The sequence below is a fragment of the Solanum dulcamara genome, chromosome 6 (genome assembly GCF_947179165.1).
Source record: "Solanum dulcamara chromosome 6, daSolDulc1.2, whole genome shotgun sequence".
Classification (NCBI taxonomy): domain Eukaryota; kingdom Viridiplantae; phylum Streptophyta; class Magnoliopsida; order Solanales; family Solanaceae; genus Solanum; species Solanum dulcamara.
Window position 1 is genome coordinate 79,824,475 of NC_077242.1, and position 25,067 is coordinate 79,849,541.

Here is a 25,067-nt window from a genome sequence, read left to right on the forward strand (position 1 = left end):
CCTCTTTAATTAATATTTTTGTATCACAAACTTTTTTTAAAAAAGTTACTCAAGACATTGCATATATTACAATACTTATATTATACTTTTGTTTAATTTCCAACAAATGTTCGATACTTATTTCGAATCCTGACAAATTGAAAAATCCCATTTTAAGAAATAAAATAATTTTAATTCAAAATCTTTTATTAAGAATAAAGGGTTCTTTATTGCTTCATCGGTAACCTTTGATTGTAAATTATAATAGTAGTATATTTATTAGGAACGTGATTTTAATGAAATTGTCGGTTCACGAGATTCTCTTTTACCTCAATAAATAAATAGATAGATAGTGATTTAAGTACTATAGTGATGGTGATGTAGGTGCTAATTTATTATGGACAAATAGTGGGATTTAGAAATATTCGGTCGTCTACAAAATCCATCGACCCAATTTATAAATTCCATGTATCTATCACGACAAAATTCAACATTGATCCCTATTTTTGCTACTTTCTCTAAGACACCACAGAGCTAGGAAGAATGACTCAAATAGTGCATCCACTTCATTTACATAGTACAATCGTTTAATTTGTCCCCATATATTTTAAACGAAATATTATTATAAAGAATAAAAACATAGTATATGACATTAAAAAGGATCTAAAATAAAATTGATCGTTATAATAAAATATTGTTTTCAGAGTAGTTGAACTGAAGAACCCGATGGGATGAGTTTTTAGGTTAGTTCGTATAAGTTGTTGAGTCTTTGCTTTTAAGAAGCTTTTGTCAGGTATTTGTTTTGTTCAAGTTCTATTAATTTTCTAGAGTAGAGATTATGGTCAAAAATGTCTTTAATGTATTAAGAATGGTTCAGAAATGTCTTCTTTTTACTTATTGGATCAATTTTTTTTATAATCTATTGGAAATGATTCAAATTTGCTTCATTCTACCTAAAAGTATGCTTATCAACTATTAAATATTATTTGATATGCTTCATTCTGTGTGATCTTAATATGTTTTATCAAAAAATATCATATTTTTATAACATCAAAATTATTTTTAGCCTTCAAATTTGAATAAATTAAAACTCCAATTTTTTAATTCGCTTTACTTCTATTTGCATTTTAGTTATATTTTTTTTTCATTGTCTAAAAATTTTAGTCTTTTAAAACTACTGAAATTTTTGTATAAATTATGTTAACTGATACTATATTTACATTCAGAAAAAATTCAATAAAAAATATCTTTTTATGGGCATACATAATGAAATTCCTCTTTTCCGTGAGTAAGACAATGTTTTTATACAACATACATTCGGATTAATTCACACGTTAGTTCATGTATTTTATTTAAAGCAAATACTTCTATTAGGTAAGATAAACAAGCAAGAATTTTTCAAAAAAAAAATACAAATAAAAAAACAAAATAATTGTCAAATTACTGTTAATTTTTTTTGACATATATAATTAGAATTAGTAAATTTTAAGTCATTTTTAATATATTAAGAGAATTTTTTATCTAATAGATAGAGGGAAGGGCATATTTGAATCATTTCTAATAAGTTAAAGGACATTTGTAATCCAATAGGTGAACGAATGATATTTTTGAACAATTTCTAATACGAAAAGAATATTTTTTTACCTAATAGGTAGAAAAAAGAGCAAATTTAATTTAATAAGTAAAAAAAGGATATTTTTGAATCATTTTTAATATATTAAAAATATTTTAAAACTTTTATCCTTAATAAGTTGTGAAAGTTTTAGTTTATTAGGTTATTGAGTTGTAATCTTAAATTACTCTTCAAAATTGGAAGCAAATCTTACACATGGTAGGTCGTAATTTTTAATAAAAATCTTACTCTTTGTCGTATTTAAATCTGTTGAAAAGCGTGGTTCATGAATAAGTTAAAAAGAAGCAGTGGTAAATGTTAGGAGAAGTGAGTGGTCACGTCTACATGCAGACCACAATGGTAAATGTGTATATGAAAGGGATTTCAAAAGTGTAACTTGTAAACGACAAATTGCTGTTGTTAGCTAACAGTCCTACTATTCTAAAAACTGTTTTTCTCACGAAACTAAATTATTTATAAACATATAATAATATATGAAGCCTTTTTTTGTGAAAACTGTACGCGACTGATTCGTCCAACAGAAAAATCTTCCTCTCTTGTTTTAAAATTTGAACAAATAATAAGAAAAGGAAAGGAAACTTTCAAAGAGATGTACAATTAGAAATAGTTAGTTGGGTAAACAGTGAAAAAGCTATATTTGTTGAAGAAAAAAGGAAAAGGAGATAACGATTGAGAACTTTTAAACATATAATATAATTTTGTATGTAGTACATAGTACTTTTATCTCATCTGTTTTACTACTGTTGCAATTTCTGGCGTGCTATTATGAGTTGTAACTTGAAAGTACTCTTATGTCTCCTTGTTGTGCATCTGCTTTTGCAACACTCTCTGTTCTCTGCTTTTTCTTTATTTGGTCTTTGGAGGTTCTTTGTAGGGTATTACCCAATGTGCATTTATCTGTTCTAAATCAAGATGCCAACTTTATTATCAACAAAAGTTTGATGGAAGGATGGATATTTCTTCTTCTTCTTCCTCCTTAACCATACCATAAGTCTCAAGTTCGATTATAAAGCCCTCTACTACTAATATGGAATTTTCTGGCATCAATATCTTAAGTATTACTCCTTAGGCCCCATCTCATTTACTAAAATATATGGCATAAATTGTTAATTTACAAAATTAAGATAAGAGGGAGTAGTTGAAAAAAAGATACAAGGGACAGAGGGAGTAGTTGAAACAAGTAATTACTAAGGTTAAAGTCTAGATAATCCATGACACTATGCTAAAATTCCACAAGTAAAAATTCGAAATTTCATTGTATTTTGTTGGGTTTTCATAGAAAGTAACCTTTTATACTCTAACATTGTATGTTAGAGTTTCACTTCTAAAAATTCCAAACTTCATCACACACTACTAAAGTTTCACCTAAAAAGGAGTTTTTGAACTTTAACCCCATGTGCTGAAATTTTAATTATAAAAGTTTCAAATTATTTACATTCGGCTTTTTCTTAATTACAAAACAAATGGTGATCAAACTTTAAATATCAGCCTAGAAAATGGCTAGCTTATCCAATTTTTTCTAACGGCCCATACGTCTACTAGTGCCGGCCCACTCTAATAACTCATGACCACACAATAATATCTGGACAAGCCCAGTTCAAAATATTTGGGCTGAAAGGCCTTACGACCCGGCCCTTATATTGAAATTCCCTGAACTTGGACTGAATTCAGCTGCAATCTGAGCTAAGGCAACTGTGGCTGGAGAGTGCAAATCTTTCCTCCATGGCGGAAGAGTTCAAGTATTCTTGCAACACTGCGAGTGAAACCATAGAATGGATCCATGCAATTATCAACTTCATTGCACCTTATCGTTATTTCTTAGATGCTCATGTCGTCAACTTTTTCAAGGTCTTCACCTTCTATTCCGTTTACATCTACGAAATGATTCATCTGTGAATTAAGCTTAATGAGCTATTTTTGAGACTGTTTATGCTTTGTATATAGCATTCTGCTGTCTTATGCATAGAGCTTTGAAATTTTCTGCGAATAATATATGCAGGATAGACTATGGGAAGCTGTTGATAAGGAATGGATGGATTGTTTACGGAAGGAATCGGTTGAAAATCTTCTCCGAATACCTTCTGGTGTGGTTCAGGTGTATTTAATTGCTTATACTTCCTACCTTTACGCTTTATATGGATAATTTCTTGTGTATTTAGATGAACTGTTCTGTTGCCTGTTAATAGACCATTTCTAATTCAAATTCGTGTGGTTAGTTGGAGTTATAGAAAGTGTAGAGCTACTAGGAGGTTCATTTGCTGTTTTGCTTCGAGGAAGAGGAATTGCACATTATTGCAAGAAATTGCTTGCAGTAGCACATATTTTCACTCCTCACTACTAGTATCTGAGCTAATCTTTGAATGTAACTAGTTCAACAAATAGCACTGTTTCATTGAATTGAGTATTGGTTGCTTGGTTCATATGGAGCCATATGAATAGTAGGGGATGCATATAGTTGATCCCAGCTAGTTTGGGATTGAGGCGTAATCATTGTAGTTGTTGCTGTCGATTATTAACCACTAACCATCAAATGTAATTTGGATAAACGCAGCCATAAGTTTTCTAGTGTGGTAACTATTCCTTTCACTGTATGGATTACTTTTAAATAATATGATTCTCAATACTTCAGTTTAATGTAACCAATCCAGAACTAAAAGGAAAAAAAGAAGAAAAGAAAACAGAACAACTTTATTGTCTCCCAAGTATCTAGTATCTATAACAATAAGATAACCTATATTTCGTTTTTAATTGACTTTGTTCATTTATGCTGTTAGGATCACTGGCCTGGCTCACTTAAGGAGTACATCCTTACTCTGAGGTCTCTTTCTCTTTCACGTGAACAGGCAGATTGTCAGGTATATTTATTTTTATTTTCATTCTTTTCTTAAATTTGTGATACATGGTAGTTATAGAATTACCATTAGAGCTTTTCTACTTATATACTTCCATTGTTGTTACTTATGCTTTTGCCATAGTGAAGTTTTGTACACATAGCTTTTTGTACTGGTGGCATTTCTTCTGGTTAGTTGTGGTGGCTTCTGAGTTATGATATCTATAGATCTAGACTAAGGATATTTTGCCTCCTGCCATAGCTGGTTCATTTTGCATAATTTTCTGTCTAAAGTCTAATGACTACACTTGAGCCGAGGGTTTTTCGAAAACAACCTCTCTACCTCCACGAGGTAGTGGTAAGGTCTGCGTACATTCTACCCTTCCCAGACCCCACCAGTGAGATTTTACTGGGTATATTGTTGTTGTTGTTTTGTCTAAAGTCTAATGAGTTCTTGAAAGGTGCTCGATGACCCATTCCATTGGTAGTTGTACGCCCTTTGGAGATAGTGATACCTTTCATGTTCTTTCCTTTAATTAGTTCTTTTTTCTTCAAGACGTCCAATACCATTTTGTAAGGCAGTCAGGTATTGAATTTCACTTCTTCTGTTTGCTTGCAGGAATTTTCAGGAATGCACACAGCTTTACTAAGTAACGTTTTAGCTCAAGGCATGAATCATAAGAAAAAGCATGAAGTAAGGCATGAAATTATTGCTTAGTCCTCTTACACACCTATTTTTGTGCTCAATTGGTTGGCTTCAAACCTGTGGAACAGTATTTTATCCTCTTTGCTTTTGAGTTTTTGATTTTGTGGATGATTACCTGCTGATATAAGGTCATATAGGGAAGCTTCTTTTTTTTACCATCAAGCTTTTACTATTAGCTTTTAGGTACAGCAGAGAAGTGGCCTACCTTGCTAGCTATGTTCTGCTCTCAGTATGTGATTGCAGAATAGTTTTTGTAATATTGAATTTATGCACGATAGAGCTTCTAAGCATACTCCTTTTGGTGTTTTGTCTTCTCAACCTCAATGAAAGAACATAATAAATTTTCAGAAGTATTGACAAAATGGATCAAAGGATTTAAAAGAGGTTGTTTTTCGATTTTAAATGCTTTTCCTAATTTTAGCTTAAGTTCGAAAAACCAACTATGCAGATTCCTTCTACGGGTTTAATATTCTCAACCTGAATGATAGAATAGTAAAATACTGTCTAAGCAGGTGGAAGCGCTTTCTTCTCTGGTCAGTTTAGTCGCAAAGCAAGTTGGAGCCCGAACAGTTGTTGATGTTGGTGCTGGACAGGTATGTACCCTTCTGCGTTGTACAATTATCAGGCTTGTTCCTATGCAATTCAGATATTCTGCCTCTTATGGTGTTGATACATATGTGTGTGTATTTATATTTGCATATTAAAATTATGACTGAAAATTTATTTTATCTTAATTCATTCTGTAGAATGACTCAATACATAGGTAGACTCTACATGACCAAAGACTTTTGTGTGAGTTTGTAGATGGTGCTAATTTTTATATTTTTTTGCGTCATTTCCATGTTGGGTTTATACCTCACAAAGGTAGGGGTAAGATCTCGTACATCCTACCCTCTCCAAACTTCACTTGTGGGACTACATTGGGTATGTTGTTGTTGTTGTTGCAGTAATTCCATGTTGGGTTAATAAATTAACCACCAGACAGCCTTAAGGTGCAATTACTCCTGGTGGGCTTAAAAAAAAATTCAAAACTTTTTCTAGTATTTCTAAATACAATAACAATTATGCCACAATCCCAAGCAAGTTGGGGTCAGGTAGAATTTTCATTCTTCATGTCGCTCCATTTAAGGCCATCTCATTCAAATATAATACAAAACAGAATTAAAGTTGTAGTAATTCTGAACTTCTTCACATCAGCTGAAAACTAAATGCCTTGTGAACCTTTTCTGCTGGAGTAACCTTCAAATTACTAATAGTTCCAATGAATTTTTTTGACTTCGTTAATTCCTTAGAATTCATACAGGAAGGTTGATTATGAAAGAGCTAACTCATTCCACTGATGTAATTTTCAGCATTTACTCGATCCAATATCAATAAAATTCTGAGCATACCTGATTTAAAATAAAATAGAAAAAAGAAATATTCTAGTAATTCTGTTTGCAGAGAAATAATCACCTGGGTTATCTGCTTTTTCTGCTATCTGCTTCTACTTAGACTGTTGATGTGGTGTAGGGTTATCTTGCACAAGTGCTTGCTTTTGACTACCAGCTTTCTGTAATTGCGATTGATGCCTGTTCATATCATGGTAAGATTACTGATGCACGTGCTGAGCGAATCAGGAAACACTATGCAGCTAAGATGCGCAAAAATTGGTGGGTGGAGTCTCAGAACGCGTACTTGTCAAAATTATCATATATATGCAGCACGTATTCCTTAAGCTAATGAAATATTTATGTGAACTAGGATAAATTAACCTATATAGCACTAAAAAAGTGGTGTGAAAATCTTGGCTGTAACTTGAAAGTTGAGGACTATAGCTGACTTGTTTTATGTTTGGTTTAGAGGAAATGAAACTAAACTGAATATAGCTAAGATTCTTGCATTGCATTTGGAGAGATAAACTTCTTGTTTTCATCAGATAGGGAAATAAACTTTTTAACCGGCGCAATTTGAATTATTGGTTGAACACTGCACAATAAATAACAGTGGCGAGCAGTAATCTCCACTACATTATTCACGTTATTTTCAGACATCCAAAAATACATAGGTTAAGTCTAACAATGCTGTCTTAGTTTTTCTAAAGCAATTTATGAGCAGTAGCATATGAAGTATGTTTATTTAGGTACACTGGTTGGGGTGTTTAAGAAAAGCTGATTTATTGCAGAAAATTTGGCAGTATTTATTGTCCAGTTGACCAAAATATGTCTCTGCGTCAATGCTCTACATCAACCTGATTCATGGTTACATTTAGTTTGCATCAGTATTTTGTGTCATGTTATTGGATGGTCTTCCTCTTTCAGAATGCTTATCTGTAATACATTTCCCTTTTTTCCAGCTCCGAACAGAGAGAGTTTAGTGTGCCAATGACAGTTACATGCCGAGTGCTGTCTTCTGATACACTGAGGGCCTTGAGTAACTCACCAGTAGAAAACGATCATGCACAGAATCAACATTTGAACCAAAAATGTTCAGTCTCTCAGCCATCTCGATTTGCTGAGGATATACTACCTTCTCGGTCTTATAGTGATTCTACATTGGTTATTGCAGGACTTCATGCCTGCGGAGACCTCTCAGTGACAATGTTGAGGTGGGTACCATATAGTATATTGTCTTCCTTTCTAAGTCTCATGAGGTGGTACTGACCTAACAATAACTAAAGGGTGCTAGGATGACCATGAATTTTCATGGGCTACTCCATTTGTCAGTGGAGTTCGACTTGCATTCTGTAGTGCATAAAATACTATGTCCAGAAAGACGGATATCCCATGTGTATTCTCCTTTGTCATTCTAAGACCTTAAAATACCATTTGGAATAAGTTCAGGCCTCTGGGTTTTATGTTTCTAGCAAATTAGGTATTATATTTTGAGAAGCTTTATGTGAATAATTCCCCACGTTGTGGGATTTCACCGGGTTGTTGTTGTTGTTGTTGTTATGTGAATAATTATTACTAAATGGCTTATTCTTATCTTAGTTTGCTTTACGGAATTGTTTTAGGTTATGATAGTCCCTCCCAATTTGATATTTGTGTGATGCGCTGTTGACTCAATATTTCTTAAAATTTAAGGACATTCTTGGAATGTGACAATGCTAAGGCGGTGATTAGCGTTGGTTGCTGTTATAACTTGCTTTCTGAGGAAGCCATTGACACAGCGGATTCTTGTTGTGGTTTTCCTGTAAGTCAAGGTGTTAAATCTGCTGGAGTAATGCTTGACAAAAGTGCTCGCGATCTAGCTTGTCAGGTAGATGAGTATTATACTATTCTTTGTTGACCCTTGCTGGTAGAACTTGCTTGAATTAACAGTTCAAATTTATTGCATCTCGAAAGCTGTCCACCTTTTCATTATAGTTGTATTCTGATCTTGAGTTGCTTTATCAGAGTGCTGATAGATGGAGAGGCTTGGATGAGCACGCAGGGCTTCACAACTTTGAGTTGCATGCATTCCGTGCTGCCTTCCAGATGGTACGTGCTATTTATTTTGGTCTACTATTTTAACTGGTTTCGTTCGGCTTATCTATAAGTCCTTCCATTGAAACATTTTGCGAATAGTAGCGGTGGTTTTAATGTGGACCTAGTCCGTGCAGTATCCCACTAACCTGCAGTTATTGTGAAGGTTCTCTTCAGACATTATCCAAACATATTGCTAGAAAGCCCTACAATAGGGCGTCAAGGGAAAGCCTTACGACGCCAACAGAATCAGAGGATCCTGGAGTCTAATTTGCATCATGGGGGCCCTTCAGAATCTGGTGAGTACTTGTAAAGGATACCATTGATGAACTTCATTGGGTTTCAAGGTAAAACCAGATAAGGTATATCTAGTATTAATTTCTGAATAACTTATTCATTAGAATTTATGTCAAATGCTTATTAATAAGATGTGTCATATATTTTTGACCAGCCTTATATTTTGTAGATTTCATCATTTTATGCATCTGTACATATGTTATTGTCATGCCCCAAAACTGGAAGGATGCAACTGGCACCCGATGCCTTTAACTTCCATTGAGCAAACCAAACCTAACATGACATACTGAAATACATTCCATGCATGAATAAGAAACATAAACAACTTGATGACATTTAAAGATAAACATTACATCATTCGCCTAAACAATTGAAATAACATAAGTGTCTATATACACCCAAGTGTTGAAGCTTAACTGTGAAGGCTACCTATTAAGAAAATAAGCTCTTAAGTGCATTCTATGCAGGTGAACCACGAGAGAGTGTGGCGTTTCTTCATGAATACTCTTCTATTCAAAGTTCTAAAAGCCGCGAGTCTAGAGCTGTGGACAAATACTCACTATTTGTAAAATTTTGTGAGTCTGGGTTAGGTCGCCTCCATCTCCCTCATTTGGAGGATACAGCTTACAGTGCAGTCTGGAGGGAGTCTGAATCATACGCTGTAAGTAGATCTTTGATGATGTTATTATTTTTAAGTTTTAGTGTCATAAAAGATTTCTTTGGAGCATTATTATTTGTCTTCAGTCCTTGGAAACTACAACAACAACAAACCCAGTGTAATCCCACAAGTGGGGTCTGACTGTACTTAAAAACTATAAGTGGTAAATGTAATGCAAATGCAATTTCGGAGACCTTGTCAAGCTCTCTTCTCATTTTCATGGCTGTCACTCGAAGTGCTTCTAAGCAGGTTCTCTGTCCTTTACCTTTTAAAGACAAATTACAAGAAACAGTATATTACTTGTCTCTGGTTTCCATTGATTTTCGGCTGGCCAAGATTTTATACATGACTTTAATGAAGAGGTGTTCAATTTACTTAATTTGAATTCATTGGTTTGCCCAGACAATATTGCCTCTTGGAGATCATAGTTGGATGATTTAAGTGGTCAAGATAATTCTTCTCAGCATCAATTTGATTGATGTGATTCTAAAAGGTCAAAAATATCGTAATTAAGTTGAAGTTCCACAATATTGTGGCCTCGTTGTTTATTAGTTGATGTAATAGCTTTCTCTTAGGAATGGAGGTCTGTTGGTTGTACAGTATGTATGGCATCATTGTTCTTTCAGATTCTCGGGAGTTGAACTTGCCAGTCTCAACTAGCTCAAAGTTACATAAAATCAGGTGCCTATGATCTACTCAAGTATCCAGAAAGCTGGTTAGCTGATATGTGCGATCCTTGGTGGTTTCGTTCTCGAGATAGTATAGAGATGTCTGCTCTTTCTTATATTCTTTTTGGGGCCTGATAAATAACAAAAAAAAGATTCCTTTAAAAAACGAGAATCTTTTCTTACTCTGATAAAGTAATCAACTTTCTGCAGGAGTTAATAGGGCCTTATTGGTCTCTTCGTGCTGCCCTGGGTCCCGTTTTGGAAACTCTTATACTGCTTGACCGATTATTGCTCCTCCAGGAGTATGACAGTGATCTGGAAGCAAGCCTTTTGCCTATTTTTAATCCAGTGTTATCTCCGAGGAATATGGCTATCATAGCTAAGAAAATTAGAAAGTAGAAAGTTTTTCCAAAGTCTCCCAATATGTGATTCAATATACTGTGTAGCGATGATTTGTTCTCAGATATTTTGACTGCTTCTGTGTGTTATCCTTTTTAAGAAATCCTTTAACCAAGAGAAAAAATGACTGAAGAAAAAGGAAGCAATTTGCGACCAGGAACAAGCTATTTACAGGGTCCTTGTGGAAGCAAGTATACATAGATGTTTAACCAAGTGAAAAAAATAAAAGGAAGCAATTTGCAACCAGGACCTAGCTTTCTACAGGGTCCTTGTGGAAGCAAGTATTTACATGGACCCCTTAGTGGTGAAACGGTAATATATTTATCTTTACTTCTTTGTGAATGGAAGTGAGAGAAGACTTCATGTTGGTAGACATTAGTGGATTAGTATCTAATTGTGGCCTTTTTCCCCCAGAAGTTTTATCTATAGATATTTGTTTGCTAGGTGTTGGCTGAAAGATTCTCTTTACACATTTGATCTCAAGTTGTCTACTGCTGTCTTTTCTCTAAGGTGAGAAGACAAGAATGAGAATGTGGTTAGCAATTGAACTATCTTGCTTAAGATGTGGATTTGATTAATATCAACCAGTTACCTTCTATAAGCTTATATTGGTCCAACTATTGCTAACTTTAATGTTGATTGGTTTCACATTCTGACCATTGTATTCTTATGATTATCTTTACACATTTGATCTCAAGTTGTCTACTGCTGTCTTTTCTCTAAGGTGAGAAGACAAGCCTGAGAATGAGAATGTGGTTATCAATTGAACTATCTTGCTTAAGATGTGGATTTGTTTAATATCAACCAGTTACCTTCTATAAGCTTATATTGGTCCAACTATTGCTAACTTTAATGTTGATTGGTTTCACATTCTGACCATTGTATTCTTATGATTATCTTATTGACCTTTATTCACTTAGGATATAATGTCATGAGAAACTGTCCATGTTTTAACAAGTTGAGTACTATAATATAAGCTCGACAGTTGTGTCCACTGTCAGGACAATAGACAAATGATAGGCTATGTCATGAACTTTAGGCTACTTACACATTTGATTATATTTTATATGTTATTCTTGTTTCCTTAATATGATGTCAAATTTATCGCAGATAACTAATTCTTATAATAGTAAATAAATGTCAGGATTGTGTGCCGGCCTTTTCAATCTTCTCTTTTTTATTTTCATGTACTGTATACATATTTCTGTTGATAGTCTATGTATAGGCTGAAATAGAAGCTTAATTCTTAAGTATACCTGTGAGAAATTTGGGATACGATTACTTTGACTAAGTGCAACAAACTATAAAGGTGCATTATTTATCATGATTGCCGTTGCTAAATAGAATGTAGTGCAGGTTTACCTGCTGGAGAAAATGACTTGCAAAATCTCTAAAGAGTACTTTCTGTGGATATCGGGGGAGTTGTATGAAGTGTACATTTTTGCAAAAGTAAGAAGGTACCATTGCTAACTCCTTTTAATACTTTTTTATATCTTTTGGTTAGGAGGAATTATTTTACTCCTTTGTAGACTAGTGTGTATGAGTCACAACAACATACCCAGTGTACTCTCATCAAGTGGAGTTTGGGGAGGGTAGGATGTACTCAGACCGTATTCCTACCTTTGTGAGGTAGAGAGATTATTTCCAATAGACCTTAGGCTCAAAAAGGATGTATCCGAGCAGGAATGTAAGAACTAGTGTGTGTAAAAGTGTTAATTTTAAACTGAGTTGAATACACCAATGATTTTGTTGTTTAACCTTTGGTTAATACTCTGCCAAACCGATGCATGCACACAAAGTCTTCTGGACTTGCGTATATGTAATGATGCTGGAATGATGGAGACTGGCCTAATTGTATATATTTATCTATAAACCTAACAATTCTGTCTCATTATCAAATTCTCCCTTCCATTTTCTAATATTATATTAGGAAATCGAACCTCAATTCATGATTGGTTAGAATATTTTATACATATTCCCGCTCAGTTTTATACTGTAAAACAAGTTACCTTGTTTTGCGTTATATAAAAATGGTACTCTTTAGCAAGGTTTAATATTATCCGTTTCCTGTCCTTTTTTTCAAGGTCTTCGCCATTAAAAATATTCTCATTTTATATGTAGCCTTTTTTTCCAACTATTTCATGATCCATCACTATGAGCTTATCTGGAGATTAATTGTATTTCACCTACATCATCTATATTTATCGCCAACAAATTCCATAAAGCTTCTTTTTTTGTGTAGTATTTGTCTTCAAACTAGGGGTAAAGATAGTTGGTCCATTTGCTCTTATATTAGTTATTGTGCTAAATCAGTTTAAAGATACTTTTAACATGAGGTGTGATATTTGTTCACTTTTGAGTAAGCTCTCACTGTTTATCCAAAAACACACACACACACACACATACACCAGTAGAAGTATCAATTACACCTGATATGTGACTTATTTTCCTTATCAACTTCCAATATAGAACTTTGATTACCCATGCACCAATAATTTTGATGGATTGAACCAAAGAAAGGCATATGCTTTAGGCCTCCAAATTTGAGGGTCTCCGTTTCTTTTTAACAATAATAGGTTATAAATTATTATTTTTAACAAATATTGAATACTATTTGTAGAAAAAGCAAGTTTTTCATATAAAATAAAAGAATTATTAGAAGAAACTTGATATATTTGAAGTACTATGTCTTTTGTTTAAAATAAGAATGGTTATATTATCAATTGAAAAAGATATATTAAAAAAAATTAATTATATAAAAGTTATTATCTGTTTAATTTTAAGGTCTTTGTTTGATTTTTATTTTTAAGTCAGTAATCTGGTTGAGCCAATTGAACGAATCACTAAAAAATGAAGTAAATTTTGTCACCTCCACCTCAAATTAAATATATTATTCTAGAGTGGATAGAATTCAAAGGTCCAAAGTGAAGTGCCCCGTGCTTGCCTTCAGAGCATTAAGTTCAGGAGACTTTTGATTTAGACCATGAAGAAAAATGGGATCTAACAGGTGTCAGTTTTTGGAGTGGACACACGTGAAGGTTTGAACAAATGTTTGTCTTTTAGTACAGTTGTTGGTTCATAAGTTGGTGGGGCAAATCAGATATTAGTAAGAATTGACATTGAAATTCCCACTAGGAAAGATGTAATAGTTACTATTTAAAACAAGATTACTCGATACGTTGCTATCAATGGAAAAGGAAAGTATTCAAACAATTCAAGGAATTTGGTATAAAATACAAAAACTTACATTTCCAAACTTTAAACACTTTATTGTCATAAATTGAACTCTTATGTAGCTGGATGAAAATGGCTTGAATCTTATCAGTTGTTTGTATGTATCATGAATTCTATCTCGAATCCTTGTCTTAAACTATTAAATATTGCGGCTTTAGACTAAAAACAATGAAAAATCATCAATTGTAGATTCTTTTGATAATGTATAGGTAATATAGATCGTCAAATAGGTTTAACAATTTTTTTTAGTTATAGAATGGTGGTGTTTTTCATCGAGCTGCAACTCTATTAGAAATAGTCTAATTTTTTCAGACCTTACTTTGTGGAATTATACTTGGTATGTTATAGTTATAAAAATGTGATATAAGGAAATAGTAACTCTAATGGATCGTCATTTGAAGCTTATGGTTTTCGAGTTCTAATGTTAATTATAATCATAATTAGTTTCGTAGTCAAATATTTATAAAATCTAATAAATTTCTTAATATCTATACATGATTTAGATAAAAGCTATCGAATTAATGCTAACTCGCAACCAATATTTTAGATCTTCCTTTGTAAGGACCGGAATATGATTCATTTTTATTGAGTTTTAACTTTTAGCTATTATGATGACTAGATTTCCCACGGATTTTTTGGTCTAACGTCATCGAACATCCGTCGAAAACAATTTGCAACCTTCACATTTCTAAATGAATTTGTGCCAGAAATTTGAATATTTTCAGTAGTACAAAAAGACATATTTGTTCACTGTTAATACAAGTAATGAGTTTAGCATGATATGACCCACGTCTAATAAGAGATAATCTAAACACTACCAAAAAAAAAATGAATTTCATTGCAAATTTGTAGCTAAGTGCTTGTAGTTAACATAATTTTTTGATAATTCATCGTTAATCTATTGTTAAATAGAATTTGTGATCAATTTTGTTATTTACCTATAGAATTTGTCCGTTCTTGATTCTTTTTTTTCTGATAGGGAATTTAGATTTGGGAGTTTGGACTAGGCTTAAAAAGTCTCGAGTCATCTGATAATAAAAGATTTGTTATATAGTTATTGTTTTCAAATTAAACTTTCATTTGGATATTAATGGCTATCTTTTTCCATGATCCAATTGTTTTATTTTTAGGCTTTGAGTGTTTCATAAGCAACTCTTTTTTAAGAAAGGAACAATAATCTTTTGACTTTTCCTAGAAAATTCAAGACGAGGACATATTCAACACTATTCTAAATAGAACTTTCTACCAAATTAAATCTATGGAACTTTGACCAAAAAAAATTATAAGAAAAGAAAAATAGGTAATTAATTAAGCTTATAAACAACTACAGTTATTATGATTGAGTCTTTACTAAATGAGACTTGGAAGTTGTTATTAAAGGCCACAAAATCGTCATTCAGTTTATTATATGTAAATTATATTAGGGGATTTTAATTTCTTAAAGATAAAGACTGACACGATCAAATTAGTTGTCCCGTAAATTAATTCGCATGCTAAGATAAATTCAAGATTGAAATTTGATGTTTTCAACAACATTTGAGATTATTAGCTTGAACACGTTTTATTTATAAATTAAATTAAACTATGAATAAATTTACTATTTTCTAAAATTTATGTGTGTTCCATTTGCTCTTGGGACTGCTTTTCACTGAGAATTACTTAAAAGTAATTTCCTATAACATATCTATCATATGCTTTCTTTAAAATAAAATGGATTCGATTATAACAAGTAGGTTGATTCAATAATTGCTCATGTTTTACAATCATAAAGTTAGAATATTATTGCCTGGCTTCTTTAATAATCTTTGAAACTAAGGCAACGTTTACTGTTATGAAGAGGGGAGGGCCAAATCTTTATATGTTTATTTTATTCAAAATCTCATGAATATCTACATAGGATTTAAGTTATATGCTAGTGTAAACATTCTTGTATATTATAAGTGAATATTTTTTTTTTGGTTGTCCACCTGATGTCCGGAACCAAGTGAATATTAATACACAGTAGCATGTCAATTATTATTTTTATCAAATCACAAATTCCTCCAACCGTCATAACGTATGTGGCGTATTTAATTGCATACGAAATTTAAGAAAGAATAAAGATTTTTGATATTTGTGGTGTAGCAAAGAAAAAATAAAAACTTCAAAGTTAAATTATTTTCAAATAATTAAGGAAGTATGATACATATATCGAGATAGAAACAATAACAGTTATCAAGAAATTTATTTATAATTACTTAATACGTGATATGATTATATAAATATTTTTTAATTACCGACAATGCTTTAAAATTAAACTTAACCAAATATTGGGTAATATGGTCTTTAATTGCTACACTGCTAATGTTTTGATGGTCAATCATTTTCATTATCTTATCATCTCCTTTTGTAATTTCCTTTTTTGGGTATTTCTTTGGGATATATTTTTGCTTTTGTTAACCTTTAGAGTGTGGCTATTATTGCAACACACACTCACTCCACTCTTTATTAGCCAAAGGGACACTTTTGAAGTGTGGCCATTAATTCGATTTCTTTTCTTAAGTTAAACGATTAACTCCCCTCTTATATTAATCATCAAAAATTTCCCAATCAAGTGTATTAATTATCAATGGCAATTTTGACTAGATTCCTTTGTTAGTTTTCTGGCCACGTGGACGATTTTATTTACTTTATTGTAAAGCATTTTTTTTCTTTCTTTTTATCTCATGCGTGATGTCCCTAAAACCATTTTCTTTAACCAAAATATCTTACCTTACACTAAAAATTAATGCTTATCCAATATCTAAACATATGGTGTCATTATTTAATTCACTCAAACACAATCTAACTCAAATACAAGACATTTAAGGTTAATCACACACACTATATATAAGGTTAATTCATGTCATATATAATAAATGATGAACTCCCTTGTGTTGCATAGCTTCCTTGTTCGTAGACAAAGCAGATTCGATATTAATAAAGTTGGATTGATAGCAAGACAACCTTTGTGTGAGCCTAACATGAAAAAACATTATCAATATGTTATTTTACGAGACGAAACTACCATGGTCACTATATAAAGACTCGAGAGATGTTAATCTTTTGCTACTAAGGAAAGACTACCTAGTTTTGATCAAATGTTCTTCAATAAACATATTGAGACTTGAATCATTTGCTTGATTGTTTCGTAAATAATTTGGGGGGGGGGGGGGGGAGACCGAGGGCTATAGATAGGAAATAAGTGAACATAATCCACAATTTGATGAATGACTAGAAGAAAATAACTCTGCAAAGATCTTTTATGTATCATTTTCATTATGTAAAAATAAAACTCTCTTTTAAAACGACATAAAACAAAATTTTTTTTATAAAACACTACAAAATCAATTGATTCTGCCAGAAAAGAGTTGAAAAAAAAAGACATTCTGCACACGAGCAAAAGAAGAGTGTGAATCTACACAACAAAGGAATTTCACTCTTATTGGATAGTATAACATAATATATAAAGTTTGGTAATGTACCACACAATATGGAATATGAGTACTTTCTTTTGACTCTTTAATGAAACTGGGATCCCTCAAAATTAATCATTATTGTCCTTTTGAAAAAGATGGTCAATTGTGGACAAATTTAGGATTGCCAATGGCAAGAAGACTTACCATTGAAGGTTAAAAAATGAAGCGAAATTGGATCCAATCAAAAAAAAAATGTCGACTTTCAAAGTGAAATGGGCTCCAAATCCAAATGCTAATTGTGCCAAAACAGTACACTCCAAAAACGTCATGCTTTCAATTGGCACGTCACTAAACAGTTAAATACAATGGCCAATGGGTGGGCCTTTTTTTTTAATAGTAATCTGAAAGAAACCTCAATTTCCAGATGGCGGCTAAAATCTGGTTCGGTGCCAACTCTCTAAATCTCTCATTTTTACTCTACGAGACCACCGCCTATTTTTTATTCGATGTTCGATATTTATAGCTAGACTTTAATAAACTTGAATTTTCCACATATAAAATTTATTATAAATTTATAATATATATTTAGTGTAATTTTATCCTATCTCATTACTCTTGAGAGTGAAAAGATTATTTCTAAAAGATTCTCGAATCAAGTAACACATATCAAAAAATTCTTTTCAAAAAATATAAAATATAAAAATAAAACAGGCATATCAAAATAGAGAAATCATCGTAGAACATTCAGAAAAGAAATAGTAACAATAATAATATAATGTGATAGCGAAAGAAAAAAAAAGAAAACAACAAGCAGTAATAGAAATCGAAGGAAGCTAGTACCAATGATACTGATACTGTGATACACAAGGAGCACATGTATGGTGCACCAAGTCTATCTTAATTTTTTACAGTTTCTTATAAAATCTATTAACATGCAAAAATGCTTTTCTACAAAAAAATTCTTATATACTCCAGATTAAATTTAAATTTTATAGTTAAAAATAAATAATTTACATCAATCTCATCACAATCTTCTAACTTGTCTCAAACCTTTTCAAGCAATCCTACAATATTATTCTATAATAGGTACAATCTTCTAATTTTTGAATTCTTTTTTTGAACCATATTTAAAGAAGTCAATCAAAAATCTCTCTATCTCCTAAAAATAAAAGATAAGATTATATATATATATATATATTACTTTTTTCGAATTTTATTTATGAAATTATACTTAATATTCGTTCCGGCTAAGAGCCAATTTAACTTCCCAACAAGTAGGCAATGACTCAGTTATCAAAGAACACGTCAGCAAGTAGGCAAACATTGGCAAGCCACGTCATCATCATACGTGGAGCAAAAGAATCCTCTTTGAAATTCAAACCACACAGATCTCTCTTTTATATTACGCGGAATTATTTATTATTGGTTGACTTATTAACCACTTGATTTATTTAGTGAAAATTAAAATAAAAAAATAACAAAAGAATGTATTTTCCTACTAATTACCTACTCAAGGAGAAATAATAATTGTTCTTCAACATTGCTCCATATGTTCTATTTTTTATATAACATATTCTTTTCCTTTTAGTATATTCTAAAAAAAAGTTGCACATAATATTTTTACTATATTTAAAACAAACCCATTGATAGTGGTTGGATGTTTTCTACAAAGTCGCCCTAACTTTAAATTATCATTTTATTATTCGACCCCCTTTTATTAACTAGCTACAAAAATATCATAGCATATTTTAAATACATAATATATGATTCTTAACTTGGCTTCATCTGTTAACTATGACCGCTAATTTTACTAGTGCGGAAGTAGGCACTTTAACTATTCAAAACTTGAACAAATAAATATATTCGTTCTACATGACAATTTTGTGTCCTATGTAGAGTCATACGTGTATTATTCCATGTAGGACACATGTGTCTACTTGTATAATTTTATACAAATTTAAGTGTCTACTTGTGCACAACCAAAGATGAAACACATAGTTACCAGCTGAAACCAAGTTAAAAGACATATTTATGTATTATATCTATTTTAATTTATTCATATAATATATTTAAATCCACAAATTCTAAGGATATTTTCAATATATATATATATATGTCAAAATCTTTCTTTTTTATTAAGTTTTATGTTCCGTTCATCATATAAAATAGTAATAAAATTAGACATGGGGATTATATTAACTACTACTTATATATATAGATGAACTAGAGTACCATTTGGTGATGTTATAGGGAAATCTCATATCTTTTTATCTACCACCTTCTACATAGACTTTCATACACATCCTCTCTTTTTTCTTCTTTTATTTGTCTTCAAAATGAGTAGCAACAGCAGTTTGACCATGGTGGAGTCAAAATTACCACCAGGATTTAGATTTCATCCAAGAGATGAAGAACTTATTTGTGATTACTTAATGAAGAAAGTTGATCAATCCTCAGAACAACAACAATACCCTCTTCTCATCGAAGTTGATCTTAACAAATCCGAACCTTGGGAAATTCCAGGTACGTCTGTATTTCTTCTAGAGAATCTCCTGATTTTTCTCAAGAAAGAACTCGGATTTTGTTTCATTCATATCTTAAATGTTAACCGTGTTTGAATTTTAATTTTTCATTCTCTTAAGTCATAAGGTGTATTATTGATTAGGAGTTCTTGAATTTTCTTCAGCTATGATGGAGATTTGTTTTTTATTAATTATTTTTTGGTTTGCCTTATTAGGCTGTGGATGAAGTGATAGCTACCGGATTATTGGTCTAAAGTTTTGATATTTTTTTTCTTTTGTTCTTTCTATTTTTCGTGGATAAGAATCTCATACTGCTAATAATTGTGATTAATTTTTATTTGGAAAAAATAATTAAACATTTATACAGTATTATTTCAAGATTGATAAATTCATGCAAATAACTTTCCTTTGTTTGTTCACACTGCGTATGTTGAACGCTGTAAAAGTATTTCTTCAATATAGCTTGACCTTTTTTTTTTCCTAGCTTGTCTAATAAACCAAAGTCTTTAAATTGTCAAAACAACCACAGAACATTTATTAGCATGCTCCTACTTGGTGCAAAATAAAATCAATTTTTTATGTCCATATAATAGACGTTGAATTTTCTTATCATTTTTTTTTCTTCATAATTGGCAACAAAGTTCATTGGAATGCAATAACATACAACAATATATGAGGGACAAGATCAAACACCCCTATGATACAACTATAGAAAGTTGTTTTCTAGATCTTTGATTTTTTTTCAAAAGTATAACTTCTATATTTCGGTTATACATATGTATTCACACATAATAATAATATTAATAGGTGAATGATATACAAATTAGTAGTCTCATAAGATTTCTCATTCAATTAACTTTTGTAGAAATTGACAGTATTGGCATATTGTGTTCAACCAAAAGATGGTGAAAGCGATAGAGATTAATGCAAATATTGATCAATTAACATATAACACGACATATTCATCCCTTAAGTAACCATCTATCTATTTGATGGCTTGTACGCGTGTACATTTATACTCCAACTTAGAGAAAATTAAGTACAATTAGTTCTGGTCATAACTTTACCCCGTGTAACTTTACAGCTATCTTGTCAACATCCTCAAATTTTCTTTCGTCTTGATGAGTTGATCAGACTAGTTTATGTGTATCTCGATTAATTTTATTGGATATGTATTTATAGGGCGGATATAGAGCGACGAGAGTGGATTCTCGAAAACTCAATAACTTTTGCGCATACCCTATATTTATATTGAGAAATCTATCTTTTAAGAACCCAATAACAAAATAGTCACTTGGTCCAACTGTAGAAATTAAATTTGCTACCCTCCATGATGAGGGTTCGATTCCTCTTTTTTCTTTTTTTCCTCTATCAGGAGATCAATAGTGTTTCGACTTTTCCTCCAGTATGACTCGAACCCTCAACCTACCGGTTGATGGTGGGTTATGATTCCTCTTAGGCACATATAATAAATTAAAATTTGTTTTCTTATTATTACTTTGAAATCGCTAATTAAGTATCCATAAACTTTAAAACCTGAATTTGCCTTTTTGATATTTATATTATATATGTGTTGATAAAAGGTTGTAAATATCTAATGAAATTAATCGAGCTAACTTGTCCCACCAAAGTAATCTATCACCTAGCTAGTATTTTTTGGCGTCAACTTCATTCCTTTATTGTAAGAATAATTCTTTCTTTTACATTTCTATTTTCAAAGGAACAGTAATAATATGCAATATACATCTAGGTGCTTTGAACTTTAAATTTCCCCATCAACATCTTTTACCTAAGCCATTTGCATAAATATGGCCCTCCAATAATTAATTCTCTCCATTTTTGGTTAGAGATTTATCACTTAATAACCCATGCATAAAAGTTACGTTTATGGACAAAATGAGTGAGTCACGGTGGTGCCACAATAATGGGCATTTTTTCAAAACAAAACAGGCCCCTCTCCCTTTTATCATCATCTTCTTAATTCTCCATAATAGTACTGAAATCGATATATTCCTTTTTCCTTTCATTTTCTCATCCTTTTATTATTGTTTCTAATGGTAGTCAATTCTATCTTCTTTTGATAGTTCATGTAGTATGATTGCCTAGAGAATTTATGAGAAATATCACATCGAGTTGCGTGATCATCACCTTAGCTAAAAGATTAAAATGTGAAATCAAACACAATTTAAATTACTTAATCCATATTATTCTTAACACAATATGATTGCCTAGAAACGACTTACCATAAATTAATATCATGTTGAATTGTGTGTGCACCTCATCTAGAAACTTAAACTATTAGATAAAAATACAATTTTAACCTTTTAAATTATTATTTTTTGCTTTTTCTTGCTATGATACTATTGTTGAATTGTATATTTACAGAAGTAGCATGTGTTGGAGGCAAGGAATGGTACTTCTACAGCCAACGTGACCGAAAATACGCAACGGGGCTCCGAACAAATAGAGCCACCGTATCGGGTTACTGGAAAGCCACCGGAAAAGATCGGGCAATCATCAGAAAAGGTAGCCTTGTGGGAATGAGAAAAACCCTAGTTTTCTATCAAGGAAGAGCCCCAAAAGGAAGAAAAAGTGATTGGGTTATGCATGAGTTTCGTCTTGAAGGTCCCCTTGGTAACATTCGTCCTCAAATTTCTTCTCTCAAGGTACACAATTACCTTTAATATGTACTAAACACAAAATTTTTAAATTCTAAAATACCATCTAAAATATTAATAATTGAGTTTTAAATTTAATATTCATACAAATAATTTTTAATAGAGATGCATAATTTAAACATAAGTCACTAGGGTAATTTTTTCGAGCCCATATGTTATTGTAAACATAAGTCACTATTGTACTAGATATATAAAGTTTTGTATAAATTCAATGTATAAATGTAAAAATAAAAAAAGTAAACTAGTTCTTCATTGGTCATTCACTTTGACGACTTGCAGCATTTAGGTCCATAAAAAGTTTATTAATTATTATATTATGAAAAAAATCATAAAACTACAAAATAAAATAAAAAAGGTAGATAAAAGTAGTTTTCAATTGAGAGAACTGTCCATTCATCTATAATTTTTATTTAAAAATTTGATTTAAGAAATTGTGAAATAAGCATGAATTTAATTTGTCGCTATGCAAAATACAAGTATGTGCCTGTACATAATAAATGACAGTTCATATATATGATAATGAACTTTTGGCTTAATTATCTGAATTATCCTTTTCGTTTGGCCTACTTATATATAATTGATTAATCCAATCGCCATAAATGCGGTTAAGTTCTACTTGGAATCTTTTTTTATATTCAACTGTAAACATCATTGGAAATTTCTTCTATCATTTTAAGAATATGGTTTTTTGAGTTATGACAAATATGTCAACTATTTTATCTTTAAAATACTGTATTGGTAGTTGACCAACTTACAACAACTACTTTATGCAAAAGGTTAAGTACCTTAGTCATTTCACTTTTAGGTATTATATATTCACCGACAATAATAATAAATTCAGTATAATTTTACTTAGGATCCGAAAAAACAGAATGTACGTGGACTTTACCTTTATATTTATGGGATAGAAAAGTTATTTCAAGTAGACCCTCAACTCAATAAAAATATATCTAACATAGAATTGTAAGATAGCGTCTTTGACTAGATATAAAATTTAAAATATTAATTCGAATTATATATGGAAGAAATAGTAGCTAGGAAATATAATAGAACATTATTGTTCTAATTTGATTAATGAATTTGTTTCTTTGAAAGTTTTGTAAACCAATATATATACTATTAGTTAATGATGTCAGATTTTGTGAGACATATCTAGCACAATTATTGTGGTATAATATGTTAGTAATCAGTGCTACAATGATAAGAAAAATATCTCATTATTCTTTCATAATCTATGTTAATCAGAAAAAATTCCATTTTTCATATTTTTTTTTAGATAACAACACAACCTAATTACCTAACCCCTTGTCCTTGGCACGTCACGTTATTTCAGAAAATAATCTTTTTTTCTCATAAACCATCAATTACTTGGTAATGGATATTACTATTATTCATATATACATGTGTGAATATTTTTTTCTCGATACTTAAGTTATATACATTCATGATACATAGTGTACTGGTTTTTTTCTTTGCAATTACAATTTAACTGACTATAGTATAAATATTATTATTGTTTGTTAAGTTGGTTACATATTATTAGTGTATAAAACATGAACGTCTTGTCGTTTTCTTGAAACAGGAGGATTGGGTATTATGCCGAGTATTCCACAAGAACAAGGAATTACTTGCTGCCAAACAAGGAACGGGAAGCAACAACATATACTACGATAACGATACAATAAGTTCTTCATCTCTACCACAATTAATGGATCCTTACATCACTTTCGACCAAACACACCCTAACAACAATATTAATATGAATGAATCATATTATGAGCAAGTGCCCTGCTTCTCCATTTTCACCCCCAACCAAACTTTCACCTCCCACAGCCACCACCTCCCCACCGCCACCGGATCTAACCCTATCACGGCCGCCTACGGCGGTTTTCCAGCTGATATTGGAAATTACCTAAATGCCACTGCAACATCCTCTACGTGTGATAACAAAGTAATTAAAGCTGTTTTAAGTCATTTGAGTACCAAGAATGTTATGGAAGGTAATGGTAATAATATTATTAATCCTATCCAAAATATAGTTAACATAAAAGGAGGGAATTCACCTAGCTTTGGTGAAGGAAGTTCTGAAACTAGCTTTTTATCTGAGGTGGGTTATCCTACAATGTGGAACAATTATTAATTTTTGAGAGAATTGTTGGAAAAAATGTACTTAGATGTGGGATATAATATATGGAAGTCTTGTTTAAGTTGTTAGTATTATATTGTAATCTTCGATATATTAGAATATATAAGTATACTAGATTTTCCAAAACGTGTATGCATGTTCCAATAATGATATTTTCCTAATGTATATAATTGTCTCCTAGAATATTGGAATCCTCCGTAGATGAATTATTTACATTGTCATTTTATGATTGCATTCATCTTTGTCCTCAGTGGGCGTACGTATAAATTTCCTTAAGCGATATCGACACATGAATGAATCAGTATAACAATTAGCGATGTCATTTTTTAATTTATATTTATTCCCTATATCAACGAAATAGTATATCCGTCGATCTTGTCCATCTCAAATTAAATAACTTTTCTTCTAAACTATATATAGTATACGATAAATTC

The 25,067-nt window shown here is 31.5% G+C and overlaps 2 protein-coding genes across 12 annotated transcripts; both read left to right on the forward strand.

Annotated features, from left to right (window-relative positions):
- Positions 1 to 3,296: 3,296 nt before the first annotated feature.
- LOC129891682 (uncharacterized) lies at positions 3,297 to 12,357 on the forward strand. 11 transcript variants are annotated; one of them, XR_008767227.1, is made up of 14 exons: positions 3,297 to 3,460; positions 3,612 to 3,707; positions 4,387 to 4,467; positions 5,062 to 5,136; positions 5,661 to 5,741; positions 6,661 to 6,800; positions 7,484 to 7,735; positions 8,214 to 8,388; positions 8,526 to 8,609; positions 8,761 to 8,893; positions 9,359 to 9,552; positions 10,428 to 10,928; positions 11,061 to 11,126; positions 11,973 to 12,019. XR_008767227.1 is itself a non-coding variant. In XM_055967121.1 (12 exons), the coding sequence occupies exons 1-12, from the start codon at positions 3,335 to 3,337 to the stop codon at positions 10,614 to 10,616; spliced, it is 1,626 nt and encodes a 541-aa protein (XP_055823096.1). In that variant the 5' UTR covers positions 3,297 to 3,334; the 3' UTR covers positions 10,617 to 12,357. The 11 variants fall into 11 exon arrangements, 5 of the variants coding, with proteins under 5 accessions (XP_055823096.1, XP_055823097.1, XP_055823098.1 ...); XR_008767222.1 differs by having other exon boundaries at positions 10,428 to 11,126; positions 11,341 to 12,357; XR_008767225.1 differs by having other exon boundaries at positions 11,061 to 12,357.
- A 7,115-nt stretch (positions 12,358 to 19,472) lies between these two features.
- Positions 19,473 to 24,759, forward strand: LOC129891684 (NAC domain-containing protein 21/22-like). The gene is made up of 3 exons (XM_055967126.1): positions 19,473 to 19,810; positions 22,195 to 22,475; positions 24,070 to 24,759. The coding sequence occupies exons 1-3, from the start codon at positions 19,624 to 19,626 to the stop codon at positions 24,625 to 24,627; spliced, it is 1,026 nt and encodes a 341-aa protein (XP_055823101.1). The 5' UTR covers positions 19,473 to 19,623; the 3' UTR covers positions 24,628 to 24,759.
- Positions 24,760 to 25,067: the final 308 nt, after the last annotated feature.